Raw genomic sequence first — 14308 nt, 5'->3', positions numbered from 1 at the left:
ATAAGCACTGCAAAACCACTGACAAAATTTCCCTTTAAGTGACTGTGTTGATGATATCAAGACACGCTTTCACAGAGATTCCACAATAATGGCATAATGAAGACTCATCTTTTTTTTTTTTAGGATTCCCCCCCCCCCTTTTCTCCCCAATTGTATCTGGCCAATTACCCCGCTCTTCTGAGCCACCCCGGTCGCTGCTCCACCCCCTCTGCCGATCCAGGGAGGGCTGCAGACTACCACATGCTTCCTCCGATGTACGTGGAGTCGCCAGCCGCTTCTTTTCACCTGACAGTGAGGAGTTTCGCCAGGGGGATGTAGCAGATGGGAGGATCACACTATTCCCCCCAGTTCCCCCTCCCCCTAAAAGAGGCGCCCCAACTGACCAGAGGAGGCACTAGTGCAGCGACCAGGACACATATCCACATCTGGCTTCCCGCCCGCAGACACGGCCAATTGTGTCTGTAGGTACGCCCGACCAAGTCGGAGGTAACATGGGGATTCAAACCGGTGATCCCCGTGTTGGTAGGCAATGGAATTGACTGCTACACTACCCGGATGTCCATGAAGACTCATCTTTATGCTGGCTTTGTTCTTTTACACGGAACCAAACAAAGGCGCCATAATCGCACCCTAGTGTGTGATTTTACATAGCATGCTGGCGTGGAAGCAGAGGCATCAGGACGTTTAACACAGGCTTAAGAATAGGGGCGACAGAGCCTTTGCAGTGGCTGCCCCTGATCTCTGGAACAATTTACCAGCACACATAAGATTTGCTCAGACCCTAGAGACTTTTAAATCTTTGTTAAAGACCTACCTCTTCTCGCTGGCATTCAATTCAAGTTTAACGTGATTTTACTGTACAAATACACTTTAATCTTATGTTTTATTGTTTACAGTTTATATTCTTTATTTTATTATGTTTTCTTTACATATATTTTTATATTCATATGTGTCACTTATTTTATATTGTATTTTGAGCTTGTGCAGCACTTTGGTTCAACTGTGGCCGTTTTAAATGTGCTATATCAACAAATTTGACTTGACAAAAGCATTAGCTGTCCCTTTCACACAAACATTGATTCGGCTTTGTGACTACTGCCACTGCTGGCGTAACGGCAAAATAATAATGACCCCCCCCGTCCGCCCAATGCCGTCCTTGTACCTTTTCACAGAAAAGTGAAAGTGAGGCGGCTTAATGGTGTAACGTTCCCACCTTGCGAAGGCTGTGTAAAAAAGCCCAAAGGAAATTGGCACCGATTTAAGGAAGAAGGCCACAAACACAAAGAGGAGGTGACACAACCGACTAACCTGCAGAAATACACTATCTCTCCAGAGGGACGTGTCCAGAGAAAATGAAGCTGTGCCTTTTTTGTCGGTGGTGAGAGTTAAGTTCACTGAACCTCCGTCGCTGCTGGCAGACAGGTACACGGCTTCATTGGCCACAGGTCTGGAGTCTGGACCAGTGAGTTTGACCTGAAAACAAGGCAGAATACAATATTCAAATCTGGGGAACTATGTCTCTGGCAAAACAGAACAACCCAGTGTAAGATGAAAATTAATTGAACACACACAGTTTAAAGCAAATACCGTAATTCAGTTTTTTTTTTTTATAAAACCTTGGTCCTATTTAAGTAGTTTTTGCCATCGTGCATATCAGTTATGATACCCTTTTACTCAACAGCTTCAATTTTGAGATTTTGAACATACGGCCCCACTGGATACAGCTTCGCAATGGTGTCTTTTTGGTGCCATGGAATAAGAGCATCAACCATATTTTAACAAGTCCAATTTAACCCAATAATCTAAAACACATACTTGGAAGTGAAAAGAAAAGTTATTATCTGAAACGTCCAATACTATCAATGGCCTATCACATTGCTGAGCTACTTCCTGGTTCAACTTCCTGAAATGAGCATCTTACTTGTGGTGGGTCGAGGTAACCATGGATAAACTACCCAGCCAGCAAAATTGAAAAGTCAGAGATAAATGACAATCATGAACATGGTCTAACCAAGGCACTAGGTTTTTTTGTTGTTGAAAGGACAGGTTCAAGGATAGCATTCTGTGGCCCCATATGATGCCATTTGTGCATCCAGTGGTGATCCCATGAACAAAATCTCTGGTAAGTAAAATGATATCATAACTGATATGCATGATGTTTGTGATCACTTCTTGGTGAAAGCTTGTTAAGGCATATTACTTGAAGACGGTTTTTACCTTTCCTTCAAATGCGATCCCTGGTTTATATGCTGCAGGTACATTCTCAAAATTGATGATTCTGATGGTACCGGTGAAGGGGGCCTGGCCCCTGCCTTTCAAGATGACACCTGGAACAGGAATATAGGTAAAGGTCACAGGTAAACGGGAAGACAGTCATTTGCTGTTTACTTTTCCATTGGTGCAATTACTCTAGACAGATCCTACCAGTTCCATACTCCTCTATTTCAGCCAGCACCTCAAATCTGTCCTCAAACATTCTGTGATTCACAGAAAACTCTGTCACGTTCACAGTTTGTGCCGCACAGCCATTTCTGTCCGTCTACAAGACAACAGCATGTATGTCCGTTATTAGTCACCACTTAAAACTATACTGGGGACACAGAAAGCGATTATTGCAATCTAAGGAAACTCACATTCAATTTAAACTCCCTGCAGATGTCTTTTTGCACTTCATCTGAAAACCAGAAATATCGGAAAGCTTTCCTGCAAACGGACATCTGGACTGAACCAAGGACTGGCTTCCCATACGTGTATCTGCAGAAACAGACAAGAGGATTTATAAAACAGTTACTGTTTATAGTTGCCTGAGCAGGCTGATTTTTCTTTTTTTGGAAATTGGATATTTTCCCCTTTTTCTCCCCAATTGTACTTGGCCAATTACCCCACTCTCCCGAGCCATCCTGGTCGCTGCTCCACCCCCTCTGCCGATCCAGGGAGGGCTGCAGACTACCACATGTCTCCTCCGATATATGTGGAGTCAACAGCTGCTTCTTTTTACCTGACAGTGAGGAGTTTCGCCAGGGGGATGTAGCATGTGGGAGGATCATGCTATTACCCCCAGTTCCCCCTCCCCCCTCGAACAGGCGCCCCGACTGATCAGAGGAGGCGCTAGTGCAGCAACCAGGACACATACCCACATCTGGCTTCCCACCCGCAGACATGGCCAATTGTGTCTGTAGGGATGCCCAACCAAGCCGGAGGTAACACAGGGATTCGAACTGGTGATCCCTGTGTTGGCAGGCAACGGAATAGACCGCCACGCTACCCGGATGCCCCAGGCTGTTTTTTTTTTTTTTTTTAAAGATCCATCCATCCAGCCATTATCCGAACCGCTTATCCTGCTCTCAGGGTCATGGGGACGCTAGAGCCTATCCCAGCAGTCATTGAGCGGCAGGCAGGGAGACATCCTGGACAGGCCGCCAGGCCATCACACACACACACACACCAGGGGCAATTTGCATGACTAATGACTTGCATGTCTTTGGACTGTGGGAGGAAACCGGAGCACCCGGAGGAAACCCATGCAGACACAGGGAGAACATGCAAACTCCACACAGAGGACGACCTGGGACAACTCCCCTAAGGTTGGACTACCCCAGGGCTTGAACCCAGGACCTTCTTGCTGTGAGGCGACCGCTCTAACCACTGTGCCACCGTGCCACCTTTTCTTTAAAGATGGCCTTCATCAACAAAAGGCCATACTCTTAATGCGATTATTCTGTCAATCATTCGACACTTTGGATCACTCACTTTCCACAAACCCTTAGCGTCGCTTCTTGGTCCAGGATGGTAATCACATCAGGGAGGTGAACCTTCACCTCATATTTGGGCAAAACTGAAGCAAAGCAAAAATGTTGTTAACATAGGAAACCTATACCTAAAACAAAAATAAAAAATAGAGCTTAATCCAAAACTGGTTGAAACTTAAAAAATATTTTTGGTCAAAACTACTTTTTTTTTTTTTTTTATCGTTTCCCCAATTTTCAGAATACTGTAGCAGCAGACCATATTCCTTGATGTCGAAGCTGTGAGATATCTGTTGTCCTTTCTCAGTCCATGCTGTGATCATGTAGCTTCCTTGTGCTGCCTCAGGATTCATGGGGTGGGAAAGATCAAGGATGCCACTAACAACTGACTGGTCCAACCACTGAGCAATGCGATTTGTGTTGGGGTCCTACACACGTTAGACACACAGAAAAACTCATTTATCATCAAACTATATGTCAGGCGTTCTTCGTGCCCGTGCCTATTGTCGTGACTGATTCTCATGGGAGAATATTAGGAGGGCTCGATAACTCCTTTCAAAATTATCACGTCTTTAGTGGCCAACGAAAGTAGTAGAAGTTGTTGTGACGCTAGATGCATATCGCTTCATTTTATAAATATCTCTGGTCATATTTACAAGATTTGTTTGAGTTTCTGCTTTCAAATTGATATTCCTAATTCAGTCTTTTTGGAGACAATTCTGAATCGTCCTGGCAAGATAGTCGAATAGAGAAATATGCCACAAAATTATATTTTCAAGGATTAAGGTCGATATGCTTTCAGTATTAACGAGTGGCTAATGAAAATGTAGAATAATGACATGTAAACATCACAAGACTGAATTTTTTTTACGAGGGTAAAATATTTAATTATCCACATTGCTAATTATACTTTTTTTTCTTTTTTTTTCTTTTTCCCTTTTTCTCCCCGACTGTAGCCGACCAATTACCCCCCTCTTCCAAGCCGTTCCAGTCATTGCTCCACCCCCTCTGCCAATCCGGGGAGGGCTGCAGACTACCACGTCTCCTCCGATACATGTGGAGTCGCCAGCTGCTTCTTTTCACCTGACAGTGAGGAGTTTCGCTAGGGGGACGTAGAGTGTGGGAGGATCATGCTAATCCCCCCCAGTTCTCCCTCCCCCCTGAACAGGCACCCTGACTGACCAGAAGGGCGCTAGTGCAGCGACCAGGACACATACCCCCCTCGAGCTTCCCACCCACAGACATGGCCAATTGTGTCTGTAGGGATGCCCAACTGGGGATTCGAACCAGCGATCTCAGTGTTGGTAGGCAACAGAATAGACCGCTACGCTACCACCTTAATTATACTATTTACTGTAAGAATAGTGTTTTTGGATTAACAAACAGATGCACATCTTATAATACAGCAGGTGACACTTAGCAAAAAAGCAGCCCGGTGGTCTCACTGGTCAATGACTCTACAAGTCAACTTTTCAATACAAACCCAAGGTGGACAAATAATTTCAATGTGTCTTACCTGAAGTTCCACTGTCTTGTACTGAAATGATGAAAAAAAAAGTGAATGAATGTCAGGTGAATGAAAAGTACAACAGGTCTTTTTTTTCCTCCTTAATCCTTTACAAACCAACACCAACTGCACAACAGTCCCAATAACATTTAGTTGAGATATGTATATAGTTGTTTATTGATTCATTTATTTTGTAACTGACTGCAATTCACTTAACTCATTCAATGACACCGGCTGAAGGGAAAACGTATTTGGAGCTACCGAAAAGCTCAACCAGTCTAATTGTGCACTGAAATGAGTTGAAAAGGCTGAAATAGATTTAAAATTATCTTATGATACAGAAAAGTCTCAAGGCACTATTGATTCAGATGCTGGGGTCAAGTTCACTTTTAGCCAAAATGAGCTCTAACAGCATGTTTATCGAGCCGCCCACAGAGTATTTCACACCCACGCTGTCCTAAAAGTCAACAAACAGTCCTCCTTTACCTCGCAATCCTCTGAACCAAATGGACCTCCTTCTTGGTTTTCAATGTTTATTTAACAGCAGAAGACAAAAAAAATGTTTAAAATATAGATCAGGTTTGAAATAATGCCATTATGAAGAAAACAACTTACCACACGGTTTATAGGGAGGAAATCAGCATCAAGAGACACAATCCTGAAATGGACTAAAAAAAGAAAGAAAGAAAAAAAGTGCAACATACAGTAAACAGTCAGCAATTTGTCTCGGTTGCACTGGTGCATATACTTATTGTCACAATGCAGTATAGTGCATCAGGATAACCATGCAGGCTACATGGTACAAAGCAAATAAAACTTCATACTCAATGCAAAGGGGCTATGCAAGGCATCCTATGGACTGTAGAGAATACAGATAAGTAAATGTCTGGATACGTTCAGAATTATAGTAGTCTAGCATAAAGCTCTGTTGCCTAAAGGGAGGGAAGCAATGAGTGTCCAGAAGTGCAATGACCCATAGTTACTTATTATGATGATTTATCGTGAAAAGTGGTGTGAACAAGTTAAAGGTAAGATCTGTGATGGTGTGAAACAGCAGCCTCGAAGGTATTTTATGATAATTGAAAAAAAAAATCTTTTGTTAGGTGGAACCAATGGGTGGGTCTCTTTCACCACAGCACCTCCCCCGTCAACAACTCCATCAGTGCTCCCCCCAACACACAAACATTTCCAGGGCCAGAGATCACGTTTGACCCAGAAAAGATGGGGGGGGGGATCAAGTTGTCACTTCAATTCAGCAACGACAGCATTACTTGGGAATATATTTCAAAATATTTCCATTTCAGGACAACATATCCAATATACGAAAGGATACGATGGCAAGAGAGGTCGCGAGCTTGTACACTTTCTGAGCAAGGTCCCTTTCCTCTGTCTGTCAGTGTGAAAAGTGTCCTCCAACACTCACAACCCCTCCCCAATTCCGATTCAACTCAAAGACGTACACATGTCCAGACATCAGACCAACCCAGCAAAATGTAAGCAAAATGCAATAATGATCCATGATTGCATTATTGGATCCAATGATCCAATAATGCAATCCATCCCCCCTGCCGATCTAGGGAGGGCTGCAGACTACCACGTGTCCTCCGATACGTGTGGAGTCGCCAGCCGCTTCTTTTCACCTAACATTGAGGAGTTTCGCCAGGGGGGGTGTAGCGAGTGGGAGGATCATGCTATTCCCCCCAGCTCCCCCTCGAACAGACTCGCTGACCGACCAGAGGAGGCGCTAATGCAGCGACCAGGACACATACCCACATCCGGTTTCCCACCCACAGATACAGCCAATTGTGTCCATAGGGACGCCCTGCCAAGCCGGAGGTAACAAAGGGATTCGAACCAGTGATCCCCGTGTTGGTAGGCAACGGAATAGACTGCTGCACTACCCGGATGCCCATGGGTGGTGGTGATCACATTTTGTGCACTTTCGACTGCAAGTTTCTTCATGATAATTCCTGTTCATATACTGGTAACCGATGTTTTATAGTAACAGATTATTAGCAAGTGGGTTAAAGTTGCACTTGATGGGGCGTCCAGGTAGCATAGCGGCCTATTCCGTTGCCTACCAACATGGGGACTGCCAGTTTGAATCTTCATGTTACCTCCGGCTTGGTCAGGCATCCCTACAGACACAATTGGCCGTGTCCGTGGGTGGGAAGCCAGATGTGGGTGTGTGTCCTGGTCGCTGCACTAGCACCTCCTCTAGTCAGTTGGGGTGCCTATTTGGGGGGGGGACTGGGGGGAATAGTTTGATCCTCCCACGTGCTATGTCCCCCTGGCAAAACTCCTCACTGTCAGGTGAAAAGAAGCAACTGGCGACTCCACATGTATCAGAGGAAGCATGTGGTAGTCTGCAGCCCTCCCCGGATCAGCAGAGGGGTTGGAGCAGAGACCGGGATGATGCGGAAGAATGGGGTAATTGGCCAAGTACAACTGGGGAGAAAAAAGGGGGGAAATATAAAAAAAAAAGTAGCACTTGAGGTCAACAAAATTAAATAAAAATATTTTATATTTTCAGCCTCAAAGTTTTGTGTACTCATACAGCTTGATCTATATACCCTCACACTGAGCATAAGGGAATTTTGTTACATATATCATGTCTGCAAGGCACCACCTCCTGAAAAACTACATAGCATCAGCTGCTCCTGGTAGGACCTTTTGTGCCAGACACGGGTTTAGGATAGGGGGTGTAACGGTTCACATATTCACCCTGTAACCATTAGGTACAGACCTCAGTTCATGAAATATGATCCTCCTTTAATGGCCCATGAAATCAAGGATGACTTGTCTGTGAAAAATCTTGAGTTTGTTGCTCTAGCAGATTACAGAAAGCTTTGCTGCCAGTTTGCAAACCATTATTTCTGCTCCAGAATTCTCCGTTGTAAGGGCAAAATTTGCACACAACACAGAAACTCTGGTATAAATTCAAAACAAAGCTGAAGGTTTACGAAGTGGAACTAACAAGCATAAAATTTCTGTCACAATACTGACTCCATATATAAGTTTGCGGTCATTTTGCAAATTAGTGCAAAATTGTGAAAATACTGGTGAGTTGGTAACCAGCACAGGAGAACAATATAAAATAATGACTGCAGTAAAGCAGCACCCTTCATGATATTTAACACAGATCACAGCAGGGAGCAAAACCACATGAAACCGGGTCCTGGTGGATAGCATTCTGGACTGCTTCAGGTAATGGATTATCCCCAAGAACAAACCATACGGTTTCTAAAAATCTGATACTCACCAGTCTGTCCCGGTTTATACACAGGTTTGTCAGTCTGGATGACATTGATGAAGGATGGAGGATTGATGAGGATTTTAGTGCTCTTCCACATAGTGTCACTCTCCCCTTGGACGCTGACATTGACAGTAGCCACGGTACTGAAACTCACCAGAGGGACCTACAATATAATCCACCACAACAGGTCTGTTAGAGATGATGGGTTGGAGGGATTATTCTGCCGAGTCTAAATGAGGCATAAGATGTGTCAAGGGGCTGTGACAATATGCAAGTGATCAAAAAGAACTTGTCAATAAAAAGCAGCAGATTTAAAATGTTCCACCCCTGCAAACAGACCTATAACGTAAGATTGAAACACCCCTTTCATGCCATTAAAACACTAGGAATTTATTTGGAATGCTAATTCAATATCAACAGCAAAACCACGTTATGCAAAAATGGCACAATATGAAACACAGCAACACTGAAGAAGAAGTAAGCACTCATTTTCAGCCAGTCTCTGCCCATTAACATTCAGAAAAAAAGGATAAAAAATGGTGTAGATGAACAGGACAGTGATGGTGGTGTGGGGAGGCTGAGGTTGGCAGTACTGTAGCGCAACACCTCGCCCAAGCTTCTCAGTTTACTTTGAGAGTTTAATTGGCCAACGCCGGCATGTCACATTTCAATTTGCTTCATATTTTATTGGTTTAACCCGCTGAACCCTAATGTGTGTCATCCATGTCACGTGGGTCTGGGCCTCGTTGATGAAAGCCATTCAAAGGGGGGATAATCGTAATGAGCATACCCTGGATGTAAGAAAAATCAGATTCTATCTCATTTTTTGTTGAATTTATAATGAGAGCAATCAGTGCTACCATCTTTGGCCCATACCAACATGTTTTAAACTCAAAAAAAGGGGGGGGAGCTTTACTACCCCTTTAAGTAAAGCCAGGCAGACAATGTACGATTTAAGCAAGTTTGTATGTTGCCTTAACTCACACTACATGTTTAAATTGCCCGCTCTGCACGGCCAAAGCCTACGATGTCTATGCTCACGCTGTACGGTTTGATCGACACACTGCGACATGGACGCTCATACTGAAAGTTTACCAGGAAAACCAAGAAAAGTTTTGTCCATTATCAATTCCAATAAAATTTTATTCAAACAATATGGCTGCATACTCCAAAATGTGGATAGTTTCCAAGTTTTATTTTAAGACATGTTTGCGAAGAAGGCTAGGTGAAAGGCGCAGGTTGCTGTCAAGATCGGATTTGACCACCATGGCAAAAACCCTATTTAAACTAATATTATAGGCCACTGTTGCCAGAGCTTGATCTATCTGGTCTCCATACTTTCAGTCTGTGCCATGTTGTTATTGTTTGCTTCTCACTGAATTGTGGGAAATTGGATCGCGATACCGCTCGAATTGCAAGACGACCAAATTTTCTGACATGCCAGAAATCCATCCGATCATCCGACAGACCCCCCCCCCCCCGAATTGTATCTGGCTAATTACCCCACTCTTCCGAGCTGCCCCGATCTCTGCCCCACCCCCTCTGCTGATCCGGGGAGGGTTGCAGACTACCACATGCCTCCTCCATTATATGTGGAGTCACCAGCCGCTTCTTTTCACCTGACAGTGAGGAGTTTCCCCAGGGGGACGTAGCGCGTGGAAGGATCACGCTGTTCCCCCCTGTTCCCCCTCCCCCCGAACAGGTGCCCCAACTGACCAGAGGAGGCACTAGTGCAGCGACCACGACACATACCCACATCCGGCTTCCCACCCGCAGACACGGCCAATTGTGTCTGTAGGGACGCCCGACCAAGGTGGAGGCAACACGGGGATTCAAACCGCTGATCCCCATGGTGGTAGACAACGGAATAAACCGCCATGCCACCTGGACACCCCCGATCACCCGACAGACAGATCATTCAGGCAATTAATCAGGTGTCGCGTCCCCCCCTCAAATGACAGCCAATAAGGCAGAAATTGGGCCCAACTCTAAAATGAGCTGGCGATGGCCAAATTGGGCTCAACACCTACAGCATCTGCCCAGCTTAAGCCATCGGTGAATCATTAGTCCTAATGCAACATTGAGAATGTGACCCTCTACTGAAACACTCGAAATGTTTGAAAGTTTGATTCATAGAAATGTCCTGAGTCACTCCTACTGTTACAACAAAAAGAGTCAAACTACCAACCACTAAAGTAAAAACAGAAGCGACGGTGCAGAGGACATAACAGGGTCTAATGTCACTAAAATGCAGAGATTTGCTGGGTATGTGTGAAAGGGGGCTTTCCAGCAAAAAGGTTGAATAAACTTGGTAGTGTGAAAGGGAGGGGGGGCGGGTAATCAACAATTCCAGTTTTTGAAACCCAGGAAAATACCAGGAATTTTCTGTGATAGAGGATAAATGAGGTACAAAATGAGGGAGTGACCAACCACAAACTGCAAATCCCTCTAGCCGCAGGAGGCTAATAACGGCAATTATCAAAAGCCAACATACTTGTGGCATATGTTTTCACTTGCTAATGCAACCGAGATTACATAACAGAGCCTGGAAACATTCCCAAATCAGTGAGGGGCATTTGTGGCTGTGGCTGTGTGTGTGTACACATGCATGTGAGAGTGAGAAAGGCAGAAATTTGAGGCTTGGGGTACATTACATGGAATGCAGGTACCTTGCTGGTCTCTGAAAAAAATGAGCCCTTTGTTTCGTTACAGTAAAAGGAATCTAAGGTTGAGGCTGCAGAAAGGCAAAACACTGCGGAAATGAATAGAAGTTAAGTGCTTTTGCCACCAAGATACTCAGCGGTAATTGTTCTTTAAGAATCAATATGAAAACCAGGATTAGCAGTTGCATAACACCAAATAGTATCGAGACAAAAAACAGGCTAACAAATGTTAACTGTCAATAATTATTGACACTGACAAACACAATGTGTTGCTTGCATAACAAGGTATATATATATATATATATATATATATATATAGAGAGAGAGAGAGAGAGAGAGAGAGAGAGAGAGAGAGAGAGAGAGAGAGACAGGATTCAATTCAGGGCTAGGGAAAAAGCACAATGATCATACCAATATTCATCCTTGATCATATAAGTTTCAACAAAACTATCATTAAGTAAATTAATGTGTTTATCGCTTGTAAAACTAGTGAACCTGTCATGTAAAACGTCCATTTTGGCTCACTGCAATTAAAAGTTTGTGTTTTGCTGACCTCATCCCACACCTCAGTTCCACCATCTATAGTGATGGTTGGAAAAAGGGTCATTTCTAACAAGAGATGAATGTTAGTCATTTTGCAAAAACGTTTTAAAACTTTATAAAAGTTGGCAAATAAGTTCCACTTTCCAGATATTTGCACACAAGGACGAGAATGAGGCAGACCTGGAAGGTTCGGCAGTGGTAATAGTCCTGTGTGATGGCTTCCTTCAGCAGAACCGTGTTGCTCGACTCCACGCTCAGAGTCACAGTCAGAGTGACGGGCTCTGTAGGGCCGTGAATCTGTGCACACAGGGTCTCCGAGGCGCCACCCTTTACCTGGGAGCTCACCGTCACCGCATATATGCTGAAAATGAAGTAGAGATGCACGAAAAAAATATCACTTGGTGGCTTACCAATATTATTTTGCAGTAAACACCTATATTAAATGCTTGTGGATGAAATAGGTTGTATAGCAACAGCGAATAACATCTCCACCACTGATGATTATTTGGTGCACTACTTATTCATTGTACATATGAATGGTGAGGAGCAAATATACAAAATATCAGCACAACCCCCTCTTTCCATGAAACAGACAAACAAGAATTCAAGTAAAAGCTACAATCCCTCCCATCAATGCCACAGTCCACATAGTTATGATGAAGGGAGAACGATATATACAGTAGGAGACAAGTTAAAACAAGGGTTTCAGACTCTGAGCCAGTCAAATATGGGCAGCCGCTCGGGGGATGCATCATGTATTAACAAGGACATTTTGGTGCAATTTACTTTCTTTTGCACATTTGACCAAAGCACATCTCTATCAGACCATGGTAAAAGACATAGCAAAAGGCTGCTGGAGGGAGTTTCGAGACTGGGTCTCCTTCCCAACTCAAAACACAACAGCCATGGCTACTGACACATGAAGGATACATCTCACAAAGTTGTGTGTGTCGTTAGGGGGAATATCGATCATACTGATTTGACATGGATGGATTTAATATTGATTGATATTGATTTTGTGTGCACCAGGACACACACACACACACACACAACGTGCAAACCAATGAATATTCCAGCACCTGAACACGCACGCACATAGGAGGTATGCATGCATCCGCAGATTGCGTAATACAGTTATGGGGACAAACTAACTCGTCTTGTCGACCTCGTCAGGGGGACGATGCTGATGTTGGTTAGGGAGAGGGGGGGGAACGAAAGCAATCGTGCAGCTACATGCAGATCTCCTGGGAAACGTGTTGCATAGACGCGCAACTTGATAAGTTTGCGTGCCGTCGCCGCTGACCCGCTGCTGCACGGACAAACTGCACTCGCTCGCAGACGGACGAGGCAAGTTGCGCACCCGCACACAAACTGCAACGAGTAGGCAAACTTGAGGAGTGTTTTTCCAGGCCGTCCCCCCGCGGGATGCGAACGGGCTAACGCGTTAGCGTGCAGACTACTTACGTTTCGTTGAGGCTGGTCGAGTTGGCAAGTTGCAAAAACGCCGACGCGACCATGAAAAGACACAGTTTGAGGACAGGTGCCATGTCGTGCACTGCTCCGTACTTGTGGCGCACTTGTGAGGGGGGGGGGCAAACTACCCCTCTGTCAATCACCGGCTTCTCGACCTAAAAGTTGCGTGAACGCCGCTTTTTATACTGGAACCAGCCTCCTTGAGTCACTCCCCCCCCCTCCCCGAATTTGTGGAACCTTTTTCTCCTCCCTCCCTGTATCCGAAGAGGCCTCACTCACTTCCCAAAAGTTGAATCGCCTCCCATCAGTACGCTGTGGGATGGACGATGGGACAGTCCACCCCTCCTCTTTAGCTTATTGTGAGACAGTCCATATAGATGACCGCCACCCCCACCCCACACACACATGCAAGTTAGACTAGTTTCAGACTGGTACAGGGACCCCACCTATTATTATTTTTTACATTTTTTTTATTTTGATTGACAGCACGAGGCCATCGTGTATTGTGAATAACAAAGATGAGGCATTCGCTCGGTGCAACAAGGTTAAAGGTGGCGAATCCTCCCCGGGTCAGCGACAAGGTTATCTCCTGCGTTCCTTCTGTTAATTACTTAAGTAAGTTTGGCCGCCACTTTTCCTGTTTCATAAACTCGTTGGAGTAGTCAGCGATTCAAAGCTCGCACAGAAATGCATGTGCATGATTGTGACCAGTATGTGGACCTGTTGGACACGTTACAGCTTGTTAAAATCTAGTACAGCATGCTGTTGTTGTTGATGGTATTAAGTCCCCCCCCCCCCAATATTACACATCTCTATTACTCCTCTCCATGCTGAAATAATTGCCCCAGAATTGGTACGGTTGGCACGATACAGTCAGCAACAGTCGGTTAATAACAGTCGCACATCTTCATGCAAACACAAAGGCTCGTATGCACACATCTCCTTTATCTCATTCCTTCATTTTGGTGCAGACAATCTCCCCTCCAATGCATGTGGGTGAATGCCAACGTGCCTGTTTGTCCCTGACAGAGACGGTGACGGTCTCCGGGACGCCATCTCCACTACTGTCTTCTCTGGCCTTTGATGTAAGCTGCTAAAAAGACACATCTAGTCGAGTACA

General features: G+C 44.7%; 1 protein-coding gene across 2 annotated transcripts in view; it reads right to left on the bottom strand.

Annotated features, from left to right (window-relative positions):
- Positions 1-13320, bottom strand: part of LOC130116020 (alpha-2-macroglobulin-P) — a 56030-nt gene extending 42710 nt beyond the window's left edge. For both annotated transcript variants that reach the window (XM_056283935.1, XM_056283933.1), the window contains exons 1-11: positions 13180-13320; positions 11896-12076; positions 8516-8672; positions 5869-5921; positions 5263-5283; positions 4006-4174; positions 3751-3835; positions 2634-2754; positions 2425-2539; positions 2218-2327; positions 1309-1473 (exon numbers count right to left, since the gene is read on the bottom strand). In XM_056283935.1, coding sequence (XP_056139910.1) covers positions 1309-1473; positions 2218-2327; positions 2425-2539; positions 2634-2754; positions 3751-3835; positions 4006-4174; positions 5263-5283; positions 5869-5921; positions 8516-8672; positions 11896-12076; positions 13180-13262 — 1260 coding nt within the window. In that variant the 5' untranslated portion in view covers positions 13263-13320. The remainder of the gene's footprint in view (positions 1-1308; positions 1474-2217; positions 2328-2424; positions 2540-2633; positions 2755-3750; positions 3836-4005; positions 4175-5262; positions 5284-5868; positions 5922-8515; positions 8673-11895; positions 12077-13179) is intronic.
- Positions 13321-14308: the final 988 nt, after the last annotated feature.

This window comes from Lampris incognitus, chromosome 7 (genome assembly GCF_029633865.1).
Source record: "Lampris incognitus isolate fLamInc1 chromosome 7, fLamInc1.hap2, whole genome shotgun sequence".
Taxonomy (NCBI): Eukaryota; Metazoa; Chordata; class Actinopteri; order Lampriformes; family Lampridae; genus Lampris; species Lampris incognitus.
This window is presented reverse-complemented; position numbering and strand designations above follow the sequence as displayed.